Consider the following 23,617-nt stretch of genomic DNA (forward strand, 5'->3'; position numbering starts at 1 on the left):
AAACTGACCTAAACCACACAACTGTGACACTTACTTTGTTTGCCAAAAAACATTTAACCTTTACCAAAATTTAACCAAATTCATGCAAAATGTAACCAAAAATGTTACCAAATTTAACCAAAAAATGTGTATCCATCTGCTTAATCCTATCTACTCCTCTCATGATGCACTGCAAAACAATGTAATCAAATAAAAATCGCCAGTGGAAAATAAACCTAAAGACTGAACTATCCACTTTATTGCATTTTATAATATCCTGAATGTCTTTTTAGATGCATATAGATGTGACTTAAAATTGCTCAGCTTCAAAATCAACCACCCCTCTCATGATGCATTGAAAAATGATGTGATCCGATCAAAAACTGCTGTGCAATATAAACCTGCCGACTAGAGCTATCTGCTTCAGAATGCATTTTGGAATACCTCGATGTGTTTTTGTGCATTTCGATGCCGTGGCTCCTCTAGAGCTGATGAGCCGTGTCAGTCAACACAGTTCAAATCAGGTCAGACGTCAGAATGCTGGAGTTCAAACCTAGTGACATAACCTTTCCATCGGCCATCAATCAAAGCTCTCCACCACAACCATCCATCAAGCAGCACTTTTGTCACACGCAGGCATTTTACGGCCTGTCACGGTACAACAAGACTGTGTGTCACAAACACATGTACCTCCATGTCATTCAGGATAATTACAAAGCAGCACCGATGCAGAACTAAAGCCTGGATTCTGAAGTCACCCAAAAAGTTCAACATTGTTCTTCTGCCGCGTGCTCTGTTATTTCCTTCTGAAAATGCAAATCTCTTGAGAATATGATGGTGCCGCCAGCTTTGTGTGTCTATTATCTGACACTGGCAGAAACCGTATTGGTGAATCATTCAAAGGGGTTTTGAACATTCCCTCTAAAACTACGGTTAGACATCTGTTGCACAACACGAACAAGCATCATATTATTTTTGCATGCATCTGAAGAGTTCTGAAAATATGGGCAAAGCTTTGCCGAAGCGTAAATATTTAAAGCGTTACTTTGGCTCTCACAACTGGAGGAAGGGAAGAGATGCATTTGGTTTAATTATTCACAGATAGCTTTACTCCAAACAAACAAGAGTCAGACTTCAAAAAAAAAAAAATTCACAACACACATGAGATGCTTAAAAACTAAATATTGAGGAAAATATCTGTCTTCTAAAGATTTCCACTACACTGAACTGCACAGAGGACAGTATTTTATACATTAAAAATAAACTTATTATAAAATCAGTCATGCATTTTGGGAAGATAAATCAATGTTTTATTAATTCAATCAAATCGTGTTAAACATCATAGATACGTATTACTTTGCCACTTTTTTCCCAATTTTTTTTCCCAATTGTTTTATCCACAACATGGTCCATTTCAACCTGCTATTTAAAGATCTTTCGATTTCAAATATGATTTTTAAGCATTTACCTAAAACATCATAATTTGTTAAAATATGGCATTAGTTTATGGGTTATCACATTTGGAAAGACATATATATATATATATAATTTCTGATTATTATCAATGTTGAAAACAGTTGATGTGCCTTAATTTTTTTATAACATTATTAATTATTATAATATTCTAATTAATGAATTATAATAACATTTTAAATATAATTTTTTAACATGACTTTTTACAGTATACAGTCACTTACATAAAAAGTATGCGTAGTATCAGTATTGTGTTTTATTAGACACCATGAATGACTCTTATAATCAATATGATCCTTTCATGCAGAAAATACAGCCACAGAATGCATATTTCATAAACCAATGTCAAATTTAGAAAATAGACAAAAGATAGTCACGCTGGAGTGATTTCAGACTAATATGATTAGCAGGCGGTGTTTTGTCCGTCTCTGCGGCTCATCTCGAGGTTAGCCAGCATCGAACATCTATAGAGTGAGAATAATATGCAAACAAATGTGACTTGGCTTCGAAAGCGCGCTAAAGGCCATGAGTATCAGCGAAGCCACTGGAGAGAGAAAGAGAGAGGCAGAAAATGACAAAGGCGGTAAGTGAAAATGAATATGCCCGGGGCTCGTCCGTGATTACTTTTTTTATGATTATTGCTGAATTCTCTCTGGCGGAGTGGTAAGACTTATTAGATCAGTTGTTCACACATCTATGGGGCGAGTTTGCTGGAAAGCGACTGCGCGCAACATGACGTTAAATTAGCTCTGTCTGCTGCGGGACAATTAGCCCTGTTACGTGCGACCACCCGTTAGCTGGTCACTTAAAGCTCTACGGCTGGAAAATTACTGCAGCGCTTTATGTCAGATCAAGAGGACCAGTCGAGTTTAATATGAAGCGTGAGCCAGGCCTGGATTCAGATCCCTGTGCTGTTAATGAACATGTACACGACCAATTAAAAGTTTGCATGGCTGTAATTAGTTTTGCTCGTGAGAACATTGTGCCTACAGTATTTATAAATTTACTATATAATTTAGCTACTACAAGGATCATATTATTTATAATACAGATGAGTTATTGTTGTTATTATTATTATTATTATTATTATTATAAAAATAATCAATAAAAATAGAAATTACATTTCTAAATTATTTTATTATTTAATAAAAATATTAAATAATTTAAAAATACAAAATAAAAAGAGATAGTAGTAGTAGTAGTAGTAGTAGTAGTAGTAGTAGTAGTAATAATAATAAAAACCTCATTCATAATATTACTCAATGTTACCATATATCAATGACAGGGCTATTTTAGTATCATTTACATACCATTCAAATGTTTTATTCATATTTTGATTATTCATCAATCATTTTATTTTTTATTATTATTATTTTTTTTAGTTACACTATTTTAGTTACACTTTGTAATTGTATTGTGTGCTTTTGTTATTTTTAGTGGTTATTGTATAAGTTTGAAATAATTTAGGTAATTTCTGAAGGATTATGTAATAAAAAGATTTTAAAAAACAAATACAAAAAATGTCACAATATTACTGATTTTACTGAATTTTGAATCAAATAAATGCAGCCTTGGCGAGCTCAGTAGACTTTTTGCCAATAAATAAATAAATCTGCTGAATTCCGTGTAGCAATGTAACTGATATTAACTTTTACCATTATTTTGCTAACAAGATAACTATATATTTATCTGTTATATTGTTTGACATTATCGTAAAAGGTGTTACATACTCTATAGACCCTCTTATTATGCAGTAAATGTGCCGTTGAGTTTGTTTGGCCGAGTAACACTGACCTTCTTCCCAAGGCTCTAACAATAAGACCATTAGCACTCGTTCTGTCCAGGACCTCAAACATAAGCAGAAAACAAACAGGAACTGCTTGACTAAGCAGAGCCGTTATTTCATTACAGTCGCCGCTGTTCAATGTATAAAACATGAAGTCCACACTTCTTTAATGTATAATTTGACTGAAAGGTGGAGAAGCCAACAGGGAGCGGAGGACTCGCTCATATTTCTCTCTCTCTCTTCTGCGTGTCAATAAGCAGTGAGTGGCTGCCGCCGATGTGCTGAGGAAGCAAGAATTAATTTCAATCAGGAAGTTCACAGCCATGCAGCGCTGCAGTGATTACATTATTGTAACCTGCATTTAAAAATCCTTTATATCCGCAAACACGCACATAAGAGCTTCGGCTGAGGTGCACCTGATCCAAAACACACTGGAAATAATACAAAATACTGTGACGGATCATTGTACAGTGCTATCAGATGCCAATAATGCAGTTTTCTTTGACATTTATATGGTACTTCCATGGTACTTTTGCTAGGATACCCACATTGCAAAAGCAAGAATTGACTAAAATCAATTTTATGCATCTATTTTGACCCCCTGAATAATGAAAATGTATTAATAAAAACAGGAGCAAAATGCACCATGTTTGTTGGACTTGCATCATGTCGTCGCTCAGCAAGCATCTGTTCAAATTGTTGTTTTGCCATGATCTGAAGGAGAAAACTACTCTCTTTTGGGCCTTGTGTAACAATGCTGTGGATGCTAAATGTACTTGTATTTTGAATTGTGATCTGAACCAGTGTTATTACGGTTACCTGAAACTAAAACTAAAACCATTAAAAAATAATACTAATAAAAGTAAATTAAATATAAATCTTATATTGAATATAAAAATATAAATCTTATAACTTATTTTATTTCAGCTAGTTGTCAAGGCAAAATTTCTCATTTTTTGTTTAGTTTAAATACTAAAACAACTAAAACTAAGTAATCTTAAAACTAAAACTTAATTTAAAAAATACACAGACAAACGAACAAATAAATAAACTAAAATGAAAATGTAAAAAAAATTGTATTTAAATTCAAATGCCATTTAATATAATATTTACAATATTTTGTATTGTTTAATTTATATATGATTTAAATTAAAATTTCTATAGATTAAAACAGCTAAAACACTGCCATTTGAAATTTTCTTCTAAAATGAGCATTTTTCTCAGGCTCCTATGTGTAGGTTCAGTAATTTCACTTTAAGGCCAATTAATAGATTATTTTCAATGCCATTAAAGTGAAATAACTGAACATAAACACAGGAGAAACATGCTCATTTTAGAAGACAATTTCAAATGGCACTTAGAGGCTTTTGCATCTGAACTCTTAATTTGTAGAAATACTCCATATTTCTTATAGTAAAACTACATTACACATCCTGTTGTTTTTTTTTTTTGGTTTTGTTTTTTAATTAAAAACTTTAAATAAATTGAATAAATAAATACTATAAAACTGTATATAAAAATATAATAATTCAAAATATCACCGAAAACTATAATAGTATATCAATGACAGGGTAATTTTAGTATCATTGAGATACTGTTAGTTTTTATTAATATTTTCAATTTGTTTTTATTTTTATATTTTCTGTTTTCATTTTCATTTTGTTAAAGTTAAAGTTTTAGTTATTCTTTTGTGTAGTATTGTCATCTTTATTCAGTTTTTTTTTTTTTTAATTGCAGTATTAGTTATGTTAGTACATCAAGATAAACTAAAAAGAAAAAGAGAAACATTGCCTTGGAAAGTAACTAAAATAATACAAGTTTAATATATAGATAGATAGAGATAGCGATAGAGATGTATGATATATAGATATATAGAGATATAGATTTTATTTTTTTTTTTTTTACATTTTGGTTTAGCTAAAAGTTATTTCAGGTAACAAAATTTGTATAGATACAAATAGCAGAAGATTCTACAGATAGCAGTTCAAACATTGCTTATTAATAAATAATACTGAAATTTATTTTATAAGTAACAACATTTGTTTTGGTTTAATTTTAGTTAAATATAATAAGCCTGATCAATGTTATTAAATATAACACTGATCTGAACACACAGTGTACAAATATACACAGCTATTATTTACAATATACTAACACCAGTATTACAGAAGCAACAGCTTATAAATACAGCGTAACTCTTACCGATAGGAGAGAGCTCGGCCACGCTCCCGATGTAGGGACCTTCTAGAAACTTGGGCTCGCTGTCGTTGATGTCCTGGACTTTGATGACGAACTCAGACTCGGGTTCCAGCGGCGCGTCGGTCTGGCGGTCTCGCGCCTGAGCTCGTAAGGTGTAGAAGGTCTTCTCCTCTCGGTCCAGACGCTCGGTGGCGTGGATGTCACCCGTGACCTCGTCTATGATGAAGATGGTGCCTGCTCCCTCTCCAGAGATCGTGTACTTTATAGAGCCGTCGCCTTCATCAGAGTCTGAATGGATCTGTGGATTAAAGCAGAGAGCCGCGTCAGAGGACAGGAATCCAGTCTGGATATAGTGGAGGTGTGAAACAGTGAACTGGCATTCAAATTGGAATGATGAGAAAACAATTACAATGCATTGAAATTAAACGCTCAGACAACAGAGGTTTCATTAGTCCAAAACAAGTTACAAAACATGAAATAGTACATCACTTTTAACTAATTATGCCTTTTTACTTCTGATCTAATGTAGAGCTATCAAAACCATACTGCAACACAAAAGGTTCAACGCATTGGTTTAAGGCAACTTTGTAATTTTAAATTAAATATAAATATATATATATATAAGTATTATTTATTTATTCATTTATTTACATTGAAAAACACTGAGGAAATGTCTGGAAAAGTGTGATATTTGCTATTATTTACATAATAATAATAATTTAAGGTTTGTATAATAAAGAAAATACATAAAAACATTTATCAACAAATATTGAGGTGATTTCTGGAGAAGTGTTTACCAACATAAAACTATAGGTCATTTATTAAATATAATCTTCTTTTTATTATTGGCACTGTATAACATAACATTTCTTATTAATACATAATATTTCTAGAAATATTCCATATTTCTTATATCACAAACTACTCCTGTTTGTGAAATCAAATTCAGTTCTAATTTGGGAATTGCACAACTGTGAGACGTAAAGCAACATACAACTCAATGTTCACAAATATACATTTTGCACAGAGTTCGATCTAAAATTAAAAATGCATTTACTAAGCGAATGAGTGAATGGTTTGAGTACACAACACATTCATGTGTAATATACAGTCATTTCTCCATCGCTAATGTCATCTGATCTGCCTCATGAGTTCAGTAATATGGCGAGTTGCCATGATGAAAGGCACAATTCCCAGTTTTCCATCCTCTCTTTCCACACTGACGGCTCCTCTGGTTCTGCACAAGACTCTTGGCATCGCTTTGACTCATTACTATGGCAACCATTGTACGGTACACATAGTGGATATTGACTACAAGGCCTGAACAAATGCATTTCATCTGCTACAAAACAATCTGTGGGCAGCCAGTCCCAAAAAATCTCAAAAGTCAAAAAGAAACACCCTTATTTACTTTCTTAATACATGTTCCTGCTCTTATGTGAATGATTCATTCAGTGATTCACTCCATTCAGAACTGAATGACATTCCATTCCAATTAAATAACAGCAATGGAAACAGGAAACAGAATATAGAATTGCAATTTAAATTGAGATTTTAATGCAATAAATTTAAATTTAAATCTAACAAATAGCATTATAAATATCTGATTTTACTTTTGAATATTAATAAAAATCGATTCATTTATACAATTATCTTAATTATTAATGTTGATTATTTTGTGTGTCTGTCTATATATGGATTATACATTTTATTATTTTTAATTGTATTATTATTATTTATATATTTTTTAATATATATAATAACCAAAAAAGCAAGCTTTTAACTTGTTTGAGAAAAAAAAAAAAAAAATTTTTTAACAACTCATTTGAAGTAAAAAATAAAAAATAAAAAAAAAAGTGTAGAAAGCACTTCAAACTAAAAAAGGTTTATAGGCCTTGCAGACAGACTAATTCCTGATGCATAAATGTATAAGTCCATGCCCTGCTTTTGTTTTCCCATTAAATTTTTCCTTCTTTCACACTGAAACATCACATTACACAAGTTAAATTGGTTGCGAACACCACTTTAAATATTCTGGTGTACGGATAACTGCTAATTCTGTGGTTCAGTTTACGCTCTAAAGTTTGTCTGGGGTTTCTGGAGTGTTTAAATGTATTTCACCCAAGCAATCGCTTTTGGGTGACTATAACAATCCTTTCCATTCATCTATGGGTCAGTAATGAAGCCGGTCAGTTCAGAGCTTTAGGGAGGAGGTGCTTTGGAAACACGGCCTGCCGGAGGCTCGTTATATATAACAGCAGACGTGTTTCTAAAGTCCAGCCTGGAAGAGAAGTTTGGAGGCATTCCGGGGTCCAAACAAATCTAAAAAAACTAAACCTTTCTTTTTCTTTCCTTTCAAAATAAACCTCAGCCTAGAGATGTTTAAACACACCGAGACGGTCTGTCTCAATAGTTAGTAGTTTCAGTAGTTAGAATAAGGTGCTAAACTTCACTCAAACTGAGCAAAAATATGCAATTTGGTGCATATGGTTGATTTTTTTTTTTTTTTTTTTTAATCATATGCAATTTGGTTGATATTTTTTATGGACAAAAAGTAAAATGAAATTCTGATTGTTATAGCATTGTAAAACCCTGAAAATCTAGATACAACCAGCCAAAAATTAATGTCTTTAAAATCTTTTTATTTTGTGTTTTTTTTTTTTAATGCAAGGAGGTGTTGATGCTGAATCATATAATGCAATGCAATGATGATTAAGAGATGAACAAATAAACGTTCATCACAAGCCTGATATTTGACACTCACATTTGAACATGATTTTTTCCTAAAAAAAAAAAACATGCATAAAGAAGCAAATTTGAGTAGATTCAGTCCAATAAGTGTTCATGTTGAAATATTACTAAAAATATTATAGTTATTCTTATCTTTACTTTTAAAAATCAAGATTTCACAGAAAAAAGACAAAGCAAAGAAACAAATCTCAAGAAATTGCCTCTGCATTCCATAGGATTTCCTACTAAACCTGTATGGTCTGCCTAGATGATTTTACAGTGGTTTTTGGGCGCTTGCCAGCTGGTAAATCCTGCAAATCTAGATCAAATTAATCAGAAAAGAGTCTTTAATTCTGCTTTCAGCTGTTTTTTAATCAGCAGGGAGATGTTGATGCTGAAACATAATGCAATGAAGATTGAGAGATGAACAAATAAATGTTCCTCAGAAGCCTGATGCTCATATGTTATTCTTATGTTTACTTTATAAAAATCAGAAAAGATTTCACAGCAAAAAGACACAAAACAAAGAAACAAATCTCAAGAAATCATCTCTACATTTCATAGGATTTCGTAAGACCTCCAAGATGGTCTGTCTAGAATAGATGCTTTTTAGTTTTGAGACCTTGGAAGCTTTTAAACCCTGTATATTTACAACCAACCAGCAAAACATGGTCTTTAATTCTCCTTTGAAATGTTTTTATTTTTTTATTTTTTTATCATCAGGGAGATGTTGGTGCTGAAACATATAATGCAGTGCAATACAATGAGGACTGATGAACAAATAAATCTTCATCAAAAGCCTGATGATCATACTTGAGGCGGACTGATTTAAAAAAAATAAATAAAATAAAATATGTGTGGATAAAGAAGCAAACCTCAGTTGATTGAGTTCAGTAAGTGTTCATCTTGAAATATGACTAACAATCTCTAAGTTATTCTGATGTTTATTTGATTAAAAAAAAATCTAGATTTTACCGCAAAAAGACAGAAAACAAGGAAACAAATCTCAAGAAATCACCTCCACATTTCATAGGATTTCTTACTAAAAGTCCAAGATGGTCTAAATAGATGCTTTCAGAGGAGTTTTGAGACCTTGGCAGCTCTTAAATCCTGCAAATCCAGATCCAACCAGCAAGAAATAGGTCTTTAATTCTGGTTCGAGCTGTTTTTATCAGCAGGGAGATGTTGACGCTGAAAGGCTGATGTGAGCTATTGAAATGCAGAGGTATCTGCGGCGCTGCAGTGTTGTAATGCTCTGCCGACTGTATCATTTTGACTTTCTTTAGCTTCAGTCTGTGCCTGTTCCACATTATAATGTGCCTGGAAAAGTCTTCTAAACAACAGTGGACAGAGCGAAATCACCCTCTCCATCATCGACGTGTTAAATATTTTATAAACTCTTAATTAAATAGCGGCTTCTATCACCCCCGTGGGGATTTTCATTAGGTATTTGTCGTAAAACATGGGAATAACGCAAGCCGGCCTACAGTATTGCATTTTTTTTCTGCCCTCTTTCCTCATTTCAAATCCTCCCTCGGTCGAATAAAACATGCGCTTGGAAATATCCTCTTTTTCTGAGTATCAATATTTCAACAGTAATAAAAAAAAAAAAACCTCTCTAACAGGAAGACAAAGAAAGCTGGGCAATATCTGGAGAGCTGGAGGATAAAAAAAATCCTCCTCCCCGTCTGCTCACAGCGAGCGTGTGATCGGAGAACAGAAACAAGACTCGCTCCTGGAGACTTTTGTGCACATTAACGTATACAGAGATCATATGATCAACATCACATCTGCTGCCTCAATTAGGAACGCAACGAATAATAATCAGATCTGCTGACTCTTCTGGATTTGCTCTGACTGATGTTTTCCCTGATGAAATGAAAGCAGAATAAACACGCCACAGTGAAACTGAGATGCATCTTTTACCTGACAAACGGCGTTACTGAGCTCGAGACGTCAAAAGCTCATGCAGAGGCCTTATCTGCTCTAGCTGCATTGCTTGCTAATAGCTTTCGTCTTTAAAACTCAGCAGCCGTTTGCAATATTTGATTAATCTGATTTCATTTACTACCTAACATGAGGCTTACACCAAATTATATCACTTTGCAGCCCTCAAGCCGGCTTAATTTCACTACACAGTTTGAAAATCCTTACCTTTGGCTAAAAACACAACTGCTTCTTCGCTGCCTGATGTCTACATAGGCACCTTCAAACCGAGATAAGTGACTGATTTGGAAAACTACATAGGCGGCAATTAGCGCTACACAAAGTAGACTTGATTCACAATTCATTCCATTAGTTTTTTGATAAACTAATGGTATGATGCTTTAGAAAACATAAAAATACACATGATGCATATTAACCCCGTAATAGGAAGTAGTCTTTTTTTTTTTTTTTAAATGAAACATTTTATCGAGCCTTTAGACAGAATATAAAAGAAAATTTGATTGCATACGTTTTTTTGTTGAATATGATATTTGATGCATCAGGCTTTTATGGCTCATATAGCTTGATATAGTGAGAAATTAGAGGATACAGCAGATCAATTTTACTCAAAAATACAAACTTGGCCAAAAAAAAGTAATAAATATATATTAATATAATGTATTTATATTATTCAATATATTTTAATTAAATAATTTGAAAAAATATTTGGTGCAGATGCTGAATTATATTGACAAAAAGTATCAAATTCTGACTGCTAGCAACGTAAATAAATTAGATCTTTATTACAGTAAAAACACATAAATATCAGTCGTCGCCTTTATCTCCAATAATATGTCTTAGTAAAATTAGATTAAAATGATCCGAACATATAATGCAATGCTGATTGAGAGATGAAGAAATAAACGCTCCTCAGAAGATGTGAGATGAAGATCATTCCTCCGCTGAGGAACAGTGAAAGTAAAGCTTCTGGAAACGAGCGTTCCTCAAAAGATCCTGATGATCAGATTTGAGACACTGATTTTTCTAAAAAATTATTGACGGAGAATCAAATAAAGCTGAGCTGCTTCAGTAAGAGTTCATCTGGAAATATGACTACAGTTATTCTGAACGTTTACTTGATAAAAATCAGTCAAGATTTGACAGCAACGAGACACTAAAAGAGATTTTACTGATAAAAACGGGTTTAACAGCAAAGTTTTGATTGTTTATCACTTACAGGCCTTAGAAACTTTTAACCAAGAAAAGCTAAAAGTCTACCCTGGACAAACAGTTGGAGCCTGAGTTGGTATTTGAGCGGTGTAGTTAGCATGAAGTGCTCCAGGCTGTGGCGACTTTGCCACCTCTCAGGTCACACGCTAACAAAGCAAACCTGTTAGCTGCTAGTCGCAGTGAAGGAGCTAGCCGACACTCCCAATATCTCACCTCTGATGAGCACTGAGGCAGGAACAGCTCCTGCACACGAACTGTGACACCAGCGACACATCAGAAGTGTGAATAAACCAGACACGTGGGTCAGAAAGTCCCACTACAACCACTAGCGTTGAAATATGTTTGAATGCATTGCCGGCTGCACATATATTATATTCCTCATAAATATTTCATGCATACAGTAAAGTTGAAAAGTTTGGGGTCAGGAAGATTTTGTAATGTTTTTGAAAGAAAAAGCTGCATTTATTTGATCAAAAATACAGTAATATTATGAAATATTATTACAACTTAAAATCAGTGTTTTCTATGTAAATATTTTGTAAAATGTAATTTTTTGCTGTGATTTAAAGCTGAATTCTCAGCATCATTACTCCAGTCTTCAGTGTCACATGGTCTTCAGAAATCATTCTTATATACTGATTTGCTGCTCGAGAAACATTTCTGATTATCATCAATGTTGAAAACAGTTGTGCTGCCCAATATTTTTGTGGAAATGTTGATAAAAATGTTGATAAATTTTATTGTTCAGGATTCACAGATCAATAGAGAGTTCAGTAGAACAGCATTTATTTGAAATAGATTTTTTTTTTTTTTTTGTAGCATTATAAATGTCTTATTTTTCAATTATGATCAGTTTAATGCATCCTTGCTCAATAAAAAAAAAAAAAACCTTGCATTTATAGCTGTGAAAATCTCAAACAAAAGAAGTGCACTATCAAAATGACATTTCTGTGCCATTGACCATCACTGGCAACATCCAGTGTGGCTTTTGATGAATTTAATTGTTATGGGCCTGATAATTTAACACTTTTCATTGCAGCTTACAAAACCGCAAAACAAAAAGCTGCAAGCAAAACTGTGTGACATTCTCAACAGAGCCTTCAGCCAAGACATCTGCACATCAGGTCACGACGGCCAAGCCTCATCAGCCAACACAGGCCTTTTGTTTTGCTGAAACTCATTAGCCACAAAACACTCTCTCTCAAGCGAAAGATCAAAACACTAATAATGGATTCATAAAGCTTCGTCTCGCAATCAACATGCAGATTCGACGAACACCCCTGACATTTAAACTATTACAATTCATGGATAAAGAGATTTTGCATGAACATCCTGATACATTTTTATCCAGGAGTTTTGGCCTGTCAGACAGAGATGCTTATGAGGCAGAGAGGGTATGAAACTAATAATTATTACTAATGCAGACTATGAAGATGAAACACTCAAAGTAGGGCGCAACTTTAACCTGATACTAAAATTCAATAAGCAATGTGTGGATCAATGTTGTACTTTAAAGGGGGAGAAACATGTTTATTATTGTTAAACAAAACAAAAACGACGACTACTAAATACAAAATAATGTTAGTATTAATAATAATGAATGTATAATCATTATTATTTATAATCATTTAATAATTAATTATTTACAATATTAGTTATTTACAACAACAACAATAATAAAGATGTATAATTATTTAATACTTATATAATTAATTATTTAATACTTATAATTATTTACAATAATTATTTACAATAATAATCGTTATTGTTATTGTTAGTAGTAGTAGTAGTATTTTAATTAAAAACAAACAACTATACAAAATTTGATTTTGAATAAAGCTTCAGTAAAATAAAATAGTAATTGCTAGATTAAAAATGTACACTAAAGGACAATTAAGTAACATAACTGAAAAAACTTGAAGCATAAAGAAATAAATAAAAATATATTTAAAAAAATTGATCCTAAATAGTTAAAATATAGCAATAATAATGATGACAAAAGCAGATAACAAAAAAAACTTATAATAATATTAAAAATGAAAATAAAGAAATAAAAGCTAATAAAAAAAACTATATTAGTATATAAAATATAAAATAAAAATCTAAATAGCAATGAGTGAAAGCAAACTCCCCTACAGATTAAACAGTTCCAAACTATTCCCAATCCTAACTGTTGAATAAATAATAGTTTATAAAACAAATACTGTACACTCAACCTTTTTTTCAGACACAAAAATAATCCTGCGTGAAAGTTTGAACGATTCACCCAAGTCTGCAGGAAATTATTTGAACACGTTCAGACATCCTTGGCATGCGCGTTATGAACGCTGCCGTCTGTTCAGCGTCTCAGCTCTACACGTTCAAATCCTATCAATCAATGTTCGGCGCTCGTCTGAAGGAGGAGGCTGGCAGACTTTCAAAGCGCAGTGGAAATCTTTCCACTTTGCTGCGCTGCCCATATGGCGGGATGTTCTTGTCGGTGTTCGGCGTGTAAAAACTCTCTTTCCACTGTTCATTTTTGCTGCCCTGCTGCCTTTCCCTGCAAAGAGACTTCTAATATTTATCGACTCGAGGTTTACATACGTCTGGACTTGGGCTTGAGTTGGAGGGGAAAAATGGTGCAGTGGCCTTTTCGCCATGAAATATTGCAACTTTCACTCTCTCTTACAGAGCTTTTTGCAGAAAAGGGACTGATGCGTAGAATTAACCTTCAGGATGTCCGTGATTCTCTGACAAGCCTTTTGAGTCGATGCGGTTTGAAAGTCTAATGTAAATAGCATAAGGTCACCAGAGGCTTTTGTGAATGCAAGTGCACCATTCCTTGCAGACAAAAACACAAGACATCTGCTGAAGAAAGACTGGCGTTATAATGAAGCATTATTGGGCTTAAAGTTAATGGCTGCAATTAAAGCTATTAAATTAAAAGAATGAACGAGACATCGAAGCCACTCCAGCAGGAACAAAGGTTTAGCAGGTGCAGTCTGATTAAAGAGAAAGAAAGAAGGAAAAACTATTCATCTATTCATCTAACAGGTCACTACAGCAGGACTCAATTTTAAAAAGTTCAAACTTTTTGACAATTCTCAACATGAGATGTTATTCAGAACCCATTTTACTTCTGTAACGTGACATTTTTTGTTTGATTTGCCAGATTTCATGGGAAAAAATGTGAATGTGTCCATACAAATGCACAGTATTGTTTCAAAAGTTGTTTTTGTGGCATTAAATTTGCACTGCACAGTACATTGAATGTTATTAGACTGCAAACTCAACACATATTATAGTCAAGCAGCGTAATATAGACGCATAAAACCGCTTATATAATAACGCAAGGCTAAGTGAAATTCATTTTACAAATGCATTGAAGACAGCTGCCAATGCAGAGGCCAAACGTTTAGAAAAATGATATTTCATTTGCAGATTAATCACAGGACAGTGCTGGAGCGAGGAAAGAGAAAAGCCGTCATTGGTAAAAGGCAATGGTCATATTTAATTCTATATCACCCTAATTAAAGTCTGTGATATGGTGAGCAATAGACACACAACACTAGCAGCCCTATTAATAGTCTGGGCTCACGGCCTGACTGACTTCACAGGGAGCAGTAACTCTGGCTAATTTTATTAATAAAATCATCTCTCTCCAGAATACCCCTTCCATTTCCCACATCATCCTTTATGGCTCTCATTTAGACATCAGCTCCTCTTTTCCTGGCACACTTACAATCTCTTAATGAATTACTGCACTAGTCACTTATATCTCTACAACACACTACTGCTGTGCAATACAGCTCAAACAATTACTATATAGCTACACACACACATACATGCATTAAAAATAAAGAAATATCAAGATACCATTGATCCGAGACATGAATATTAATATATAATATTTACCAATCAATTTTTAATTAAGCTTAATATATTAAAAATGCTACAAAGAGCGTGTCATGAACATTTCCAGTTGATAAATTTGCAAAAGGAAAATTGATTGATTGCAATGGACTCTTTAATCTTAAAAAAATATAAAAAAAATAAAAATAAAATAACATTCAAAATATCATTAAAATTACCACAATTTTCAGTATAAATGTTAATTGCCACAAATCATTGCAAATAGTTCAAAAATGAGACGTCCCATTTTGGTGTCCACATCAAATGAAACGTACTAAAGCACATTGTATAAACATAGAAAACATAATAAATACAAGTGTCTAAAGTGTCTAATTCGATGTTTCAAATAGCAATGAAAAATAACAAAAGTGGTGAAGTAATGTTTCATTGTCATTTCAGCGTAAAAGATATATGCATGTAAAAAAAAATGAGATATACTTATTTTTGTTAATTTTGTTATTTTAAATTATTTAAAACTTCTTGCTGGCAAATAGGCAAAACCTAGTGGTTTGAAAGATAGTGGCAAAGATTGGAAAGATTTAAAATGACAATTAATTAATATTTTAGGGGCCACACTGTGATCCTCTTTTAATATCATCGAATCATTGTTGTTCGAAATATAACAAGATTTTCTGGTATAGAAACTACGCTGAATGACGTTTCTGGAGGGGGTGTCTTTTGTAAATGATGGTAAAAATGTATTATAGTCAGTAGTTTTTGCTCAGGAAAAAAAAAAAAAAATAAACAGAACACATTCTAATGTACAACATGACTGTATACAACTTCTATTTGTTTTGATTTGTCTTAGACCCAAATACTGTATGTTGTGATAGTGCCCGGCTGCACACAACTTATAAACAAACGTGTGTGTATAATAAATATATATATATGTATGCACACTAAATCACCTTTTCAGTGATGCTAATGCCAAAGACATGCATATCCCATAATAAGATCTTAAGAGAAGCCGTTTTAGTTTGGCCCACATACATCTAGAAGAAATTCAAGCCTTATGACCAAACTTGAGCTTGATCTGTCCTAGTCAACTAGCCTGATGCCATCCGCACACTTTGAGAATTGGCTCATTTAAATGCACAGCGCACGCATCTTTCTTGGCTTTCATTGTCCAGCTATAGATTTTTTCCTGCATGGAAAAATAAGCAGTAAGCATGCAACCAAAAACACATTCTGCAGTCCTACCTTTCCGACGTAAAGGGGCTCTGTCCCGGTGTATTCCTCCACGACGAAGAACTGATTCCACACCCATCCCCTCTTCACCCGTTCGTGGGACATCGGCCATTGATCTGGACGTCTTCCCATCATCCCAACACTAGTCCTTATGGTCTGACCGGACAGCCATCCGCAGCACTGCAGAATTCCCAGAGTCACTGCCAAAACCTGAGCTCCTCCTCTCCAGTGGGGAGCCATGTTTGAAAACGCTCTCGTCTCTACATGGGGCAGAAGTTAGAAACTCGTTCAAGATGAAGCTTTCTACCCAACCGCCTGATTGCTTGAGAAAAGCTCCTTGACTCTGGGGTTGAGGAAGGTAAACGAGAGTTCGCTGCTGCTCAATGAAACTATAAATCCAATAGCTTTTTGGTCATCGCAGAGGCCACCAGGTCCTCAAGAGAGCATTTAAGAGGAATATTTCTAGGGAAGATGAGACCGTTTCGGTGATGCACAGCTATAACTCCTCCGTTTTGATATCTGTGTTGGGATTCTCAATGACCGGTTCCAATCACAAAGCCATTGAAGTCATGTCTGTGCTCGAGTTGAGTTTTAAGTTGAACAGCTACTGGACGAAACTGCAAACATGTCAAAAAAATGTCGTTTTATGGTTCAATCTTGGCAATCCCATTGTGAGCCTGGAAATTTATAACTGCTTTAACAAAAAGGGTGTAATCCAACCGTTTTCCATTTCATTTCCATTTGTGTGCTTCACATCCCAAAGACAAAAAAGCAATCCTCAAATTTCATGGATGCAAAATGTTCCTCAAAATCAGAGGCATTATTATCCCAATCTAGATCCACGCGCTGTGGGTACTTCTTGACCTGCAGGGTTGAGAGTTTGACACGGGTGCGTTCATGTCGACCTCAGCATCTGATCACCTGTAACAGAACAAAGATAACTGATTAGAAAAGCAAAAGACCTTATGTAATGGGAAAAAGCATTGAATGGAAACTTATAGCTGGCCATGCAGAGCTAACTAACTAACAGAGCGAACTAAGATGATATTTGACTGCTAGTTAACATTAACCAATGACCAGCACTGCCTAGTTGAGAAAAAGAAAGGTCATGAGAAAATGAATGCTATTTTTTGGAGTGAAATATTTACAGCACAGTTTTCACAGTTTAATAATTTGAATATTATTATTTAGATTTTTAATATTTTATTTTATTTTATAATAATGTATATTTAATAATATATAATATAAAATGCAATTTAATAATTATTTTTATTAATTTAATTTCAATATTTTATTTATTTTAAGTTTCCATTTCCATTATTATTATTAAAGAGCAAAGATAACAACTTACAGAAGCAAAATAAACATATGAAAAGGGAAAAAGGCACCAAATGGAAACTTATAGCTGACTATGCTGCTTCAAAACGGGATCCAGATACAATATATCAATAGTGGAACAAACTGTATCGATCCTTGACTTCTTGTTATGGCATTCTCATTCTTGTTAAACAAATACATAATTCGATACATGCTACAGTGAATTTGCCATCCTCCCCGACACACAAAACGCTTTTAAAGCGTTCGCGGATCTAAATTCTTTGATTTTCTCCTGGATTCCACAGGACTGCAGCAAGAAAACGCACCTTCATTTAGGTGATCTACCTGAAAACATTTCTCAAAGCAGAAACTTTGTGCTCAGCAAGAATCCGGATAATGTGCTAAGCCCAAGAGCAATGTCTTCTGTGTTAGAGACCCAGGTGTGGCTGGAAAAGGAAAAAGGGAGGTTTATATATCACGAACTTGAGCCCAAAGCATCTGTCTGCCGAGCTGCGGCCCACGGCAGGCGCTTACACTCGAGGCTATCTGATTAATTGCATGAGGGAGCACTAATTGGATAAAAGTATTAATCAATTAATTCAATCCATTAGAGCGGCAACCCTAACGCTTAAAACAAACACTGGTCAGGAAGGTGAAGATAAGCTATGGCCCCATTGTGCATCAGCCAAAGCGCCATTGGGCCGGGGAAATGATTAATGGTCTTTGAGGCTTTCAGAATAAGAGAAAAACAACAACATTTAGTATGGCTGAAATGTCACAACCTCAAGGCTAAAAGATTACAGCTCCTGCGGACGAGCGCAGGCCAAGAAAGGCCCTTCAGGATATTGGTTGTTTAACCTTTGGCAGACGGTTGCTGCGGCTTCGCGTCTGGAGGAAGGCCAATGAGCCGTTTGCGTCGTCTAGCTAAGACATTCTTACAGAAGCATCCACGAAAGAGAAACGACCTTGTAAAGAGGGTGAAAAATTAAACACTCATAGCCAGTGTTGGGTAGTAACCAGAGGTGGCCAGTTACTGTGCTTCAGTATGATTTTCAAGTATCTGTCCTTTACTGGAGTGTTTTTATTTTGGTAAAAACGTGGAAAACGTGGTGTCTGAAACGAGCTGATTCTTTTCAATCGGTTTGTGAATCGCAATGAAGATTCGATTGGATCTCTTCTCGAGTCAACTACTCACCGATTCAAATGATTCGGTGAAAGCGAGCCAGTTAACAATACACAGAAATCAAACAAATGTGAGATCCTCGGATCTTGAGTGCATGCACGAAAAGTAAGTTACTAATGCCGAACTTTAGCATTTATTAGCTCATGGCTGTCTGTTGTTTGTGAGCTAAAGCTAAATTAATGACCATGCAACTTTTTTTTTTTTTTGCAGTGTTTGCATAGCATTCTTCTTTACTGTAAATCTTAACATATTTTGCCCAACATACATATATTGAATGTTTATATTTGGCACACGTTTTTGTTTTTCCTCACTTCTATATACAGTACTATATGGTATATTTTGTTATTTTTACTTTTTTGCACACTTGAATTATCAGTAATTTTTTGTAGTAGTTATCAGTGTTATGGCGTATTTTTAGCAGGAGAATACAGAATTGCAAAATAAACACTGATTAATCAATACTTTTTACTTTTAATACTTAACATTAAAAATCAAGTACTTTTGTACTTTGACAAGTAAAATTGAAAATTAGTACTTTAGTTGACTGGAGTGATATTTTATTAGGGTATCTATACTTTTACTCAAGCATTTGATTTGTGTACCTCGTCCACCTCTGGTTGATTACATGTAATCTGGATTACATCAGCTTCTAAAAAATAAGTACTCATAATTAGATTATATTACATTTTAAAATGCTCGTAATCAGATTACAGTTACTTTTTGATGGATTGCATGATTACATATTATTCATACAATGGCAGCAAATTATTCATAATTTATATATTTTTTTTCTCCTTAATTTCCATTCTAAAAATCTTTGTCAAGAAGTGTCATACCATTTAGCTTTGTTCACATCCATTTACATGTTCACAGTTCTTTGATGTCAGATAATGGTCACATAGACATGCAGATAAACAAACTAAATATTTCTTTTTTAGTGTGTTATTGTTTATATATATAATATAATATAATATAATATAATATAATATAATATAATATAATATAATATAATATATATATATATATATATATATATATATATATATATATATATATATATATATATATATATATATATATATATATATATATATTACAGTTTTAATTAAATCAATTAATAGTTTGATTGAATTAATTATTAGCTTTTTGTCAACTGAACTTCTTACATTAATCCAAGTTTTGAAAACCCTGGAGTAAATTAATGTTTAAAGCATTTTATGATGTTGATATCAAAGAATGAAACATAGTTTTTTGATATCAGTGTGGTACATTTAATGGTAAGTTTGTAACAAGTTAGTTAAAAAGTAATCTAAAAGTAATCTAAAAAGTATTCAGAATACATTACCAAAAATAAGTAACCTAGATTTTCACCATGTAATCTGTAATCAGTAACTGAGTACACTTTGTAAGTAATCTACCCAGCACTGATCATAGCAATGCAAGGTTTGTACAAACAACTGACAGTGATATGCATTAACACTGTGATCATAGATGGCGAATTTCAGTCCAAGAGAAGATTAGAGGACTTAAGCTCAAAGCTGTCTCGAGAACCTGGTGAAACTAGCACATACAGTATGTTTACCACCCCTGAGTGATGAAATCACCTCATTATCACCCTCTAAGGAAGACAGTTAGTTTTAGCGCAAACCGAGAGATATTTCCAAACAGGCAAAGCGAAAACGTCCAGACACTATTTGGACACAGATGCTTTCGTTATCACGCTAAAAATACCATGTGTAATTTACACAGTGATGGGATCCAGCCTATTGCAATCTTATTGCACAGTACTCATGCTAGCATTATAGCAGATGGTAAACAGAAAAACCCCGACTTTGGTTTTGATCTTTATTCCTAAAGATAAACACACACAGTTTTCACCAGAGTAGCTTATTGAGCTTATTAGCCACCAGCAGTACGAACCGATGCAATGCCATCTAGTTTTCTTTTTTTTTTTTTAATGGGAATATTCTTTAGTTAACACAGCAAAAGGTTTTCTGCACTTACTGTTAGCTATTTTTGATGCTAAAGGACTATGACGTGTGACATTTAGCTCCGCTTCAACTAGCATCTCAGGTCAAGCGGTGATCCGGGTCACACTTTGCATCTAAACACGCAGGACGAAGAAAAATAAAGTTCAGTGCAAACAACTGATCCTTAAAATATGCATGTGAGGACAGCCGACTACAAACAGAAAACATCAGAAAGCCCCTAAAAAAAAAAAAAAAAAAAACTCCATTATGACTTCAAAACACACGCTCGCAAATATGCCAATCAAAAGAATCAGTCAATCAATCAAAAGCACGCTTTTGCATTGCACTCATCTAATGTAATATTTTTCATGTTTCCAATTAGCCTGCAATGTTCTTGTCTTCAAGAGGCAACTTCAAAGTAATGTTGTTTATTCCCTTTCGCCTCAAAGAAAAACTATTTAGGGCAAGTCAAGATTAGCTGGTTTTTGACTATCTAGAGTTTCCTATTAGGCCTGACCAAGTGCATATGATAAATTATAAAACATTTATATCAAATATTTTCTCTGGCTGAATGCACTCTTCTGAAGCAGTTCTCCAAGTGTTTGCGCAAAACTCTTGGGCAGTTAACAGAGAAATTTTCCCTCTAGTTATAAACTCGTTGAAATTTTCATGATGAGTTTACACAATTCGGCCCTTATTAAGATGTGGTATGGAGAGTAAACGAGTTGACTAAAGGATCTGGCTCTTTGGGGTCATCCATTCTCGGCTGTTACAACGTCAATTAATGAATATCTGCGGAAAGGCCGGTCGTGTAACGCCAACGCCGGTCTGATACAGTCATAATGCCTCCACTACCACCCAAAACGCGCTCATTCGTGACCTATTAGGTCGTGGATTGATTATAAAACATGGCTGCTACTTCTCATCAGACGCCAGCCGGAGAGCAGAGGCCATGACAGCCGGCAACCGGAGCCAGAGAGGAGACTGATCACCGCCGAGTGATGGGCTTCAGGCCAGAGAAAGAGAAAGAGAAAGAGACCATACCTCGCTCACTCGCTCGCACGCTCTCTCTCTCCTCCAACAATCTCCTTTTCACCTGCACGACATCCATCGCTTTAATGGGAATCACTGACTGCCTATTAGCCGCTCTTGCACAAACAGCCACAAACACATGGCACTCGCGAGAGGGGTTCAAAGCACTGTTCCAACTTTAGGATCGCAAAAATAGAGCTGCATGTCACAAACAACTCGCCCTTTGTGGACTTTTGTAACATTAGAAATGTCTTTACTGTCGGTTTTTATCAATTTAATGCATCCTTTCTAAATAGAAGTACACTGTAAAATGTTATAAGTTGACTGTACTTAAAAAGACTTTAAGAAACCCCTTGTCTTAAAATTTTTAAGTAAATAATAATTTTTTTTAAAAGTTAAGTGAACTTAATTCACTTATTTTTTTAATTATCATTTACTTAAAAATTTTAAGGCAACAGGTTTCCTCAATTTTTTTAAGTTAAGTCAACTTATCACTTTTTACAGTGTAGTCATATATTATTAGTATTTTATTATAATGCTACTGACCTCAAACATTTGAATGGTAATGTATCACGGTTTAGACAAAAATATGAAGCATCGCAACCGTTTTCAACATTTATTATAAGAACTGTTTCTTGGGCAGCTTATAAGAATGATTTCTGAAGGATCATATTAAATTAATCAATTATTATTATTATTATTATTATTATTATTATTATTATTATTATTATAACAACACTTTTATATATATATATATTTACACCAGTTTATCTAATTATTAATTGAATAACTAGTTTGAATATATAGATTTATATTATTAAAACCAGTATAATTGTATACAATAAAAACAAGAAAAACAACTGCATAATAATAATAATAATAATAATGATATAGTATGAATAATTGATCCTAATAATGGCTAATTATTATTATTAATTATAAATTAATATCGAAATAACCTGAATAATTGTTTAAGTTAATACTATAATAATTTGAATATATAGATTTATAGATGGATAATATTTAAACCAGTATAATATAATAATATAATATAATAATAACAACATTGATAATAATCAGAAATGTTTCTTGAGCAGCATATTAGAATGATTTCAAGGTTAAAGTGACACTGAAGACTGGAGTAATGATGCTGATAATTCACAGCAATAAATTACATTTTACAATTTATTCACATAGAAAAGAGTTATTTTGAATTGCAAAAATATTTGACAATATCACTGATTTTTACTGTATTTGTATCAATTAATGCAGCCTTGGTGAGCAGAAGAGACTTCTTTTGAAAAAAATGTTTCACCTGCGCAACAATGATCCTTTTAATGGGAATCGATTAGACGCTCCGCACAAACAGCCACAAACACAGCACTTCTTATTACTCTTATATACATTTTCCTTCCAACTTTGGGAATCTCAACAAATAGAGCCGCATGTCAGAAACAGCCTGCCTTTGTCAAAGTAGTTCAAAGTATTAAATGAGAAGAGATCCAAAACATCAGACTGATTAAAATCTGGGAGGATTTGAAAAAGAAAAACAGTATTTGGAAATTAATAGCCTGAGGTTAATAAGCTGCACTGGCCCTCTTCTCTGGCTGTGTGATGTTTTGATGTGTCATCCGATTATACATTTGCCAAGCGCTCCGCCAAGCATGTATCAACGCATGAAAGCTCTCATCAAAGCCCAGACCACATGCACTT

The 23,617-nt window shown here is 33.8% G+C and overlaps 1 protein-coding gene across 3 annotated transcripts in view; it reads right to left on the minus strand.

The window, feature by feature from the left end:
- Positions 1 to 23,617, minus strand: part of LOC131542803 (cadherin-22-like) — a 220,011-nt gene that overhangs the window by 92,837 nt on the left and 103,557 nt on the right. For all 3 annotated transcript variants that reach the window (XM_058779807.1, XM_058779808.1, XM_058779809.1), the window contains exons 2-3: positions 16,415 to 17,323; positions 5,441 to 5,735 (exon numbers count right to left, since the gene is read on the minus strand). In XM_058779807.1, coding sequence (XP_058635790.1) covers positions 5,441 to 5,735; positions 16,415 to 16,642 — 523 coding nt within the window. In that variant the 5' untranslated portion in view covers positions 16,643 to 17,323. The remainder of the gene's footprint in view (positions 1 to 5,440; positions 5,736 to 16,414; positions 17,324 to 23,617) is intronic.

The sequence above is a fragment of the Onychostoma macrolepis genome, chromosome 06 (genome assembly GCF_012432095.1).
Source record: "Onychostoma macrolepis isolate SWU-2019 chromosome 06, ASM1243209v1, whole genome shotgun sequence".
Classification (NCBI taxonomy): Eukaryota; Metazoa; Chordata; class Actinopteri; order Cypriniformes; family Cyprinidae; genus Onychostoma; species Onychostoma macrolepis.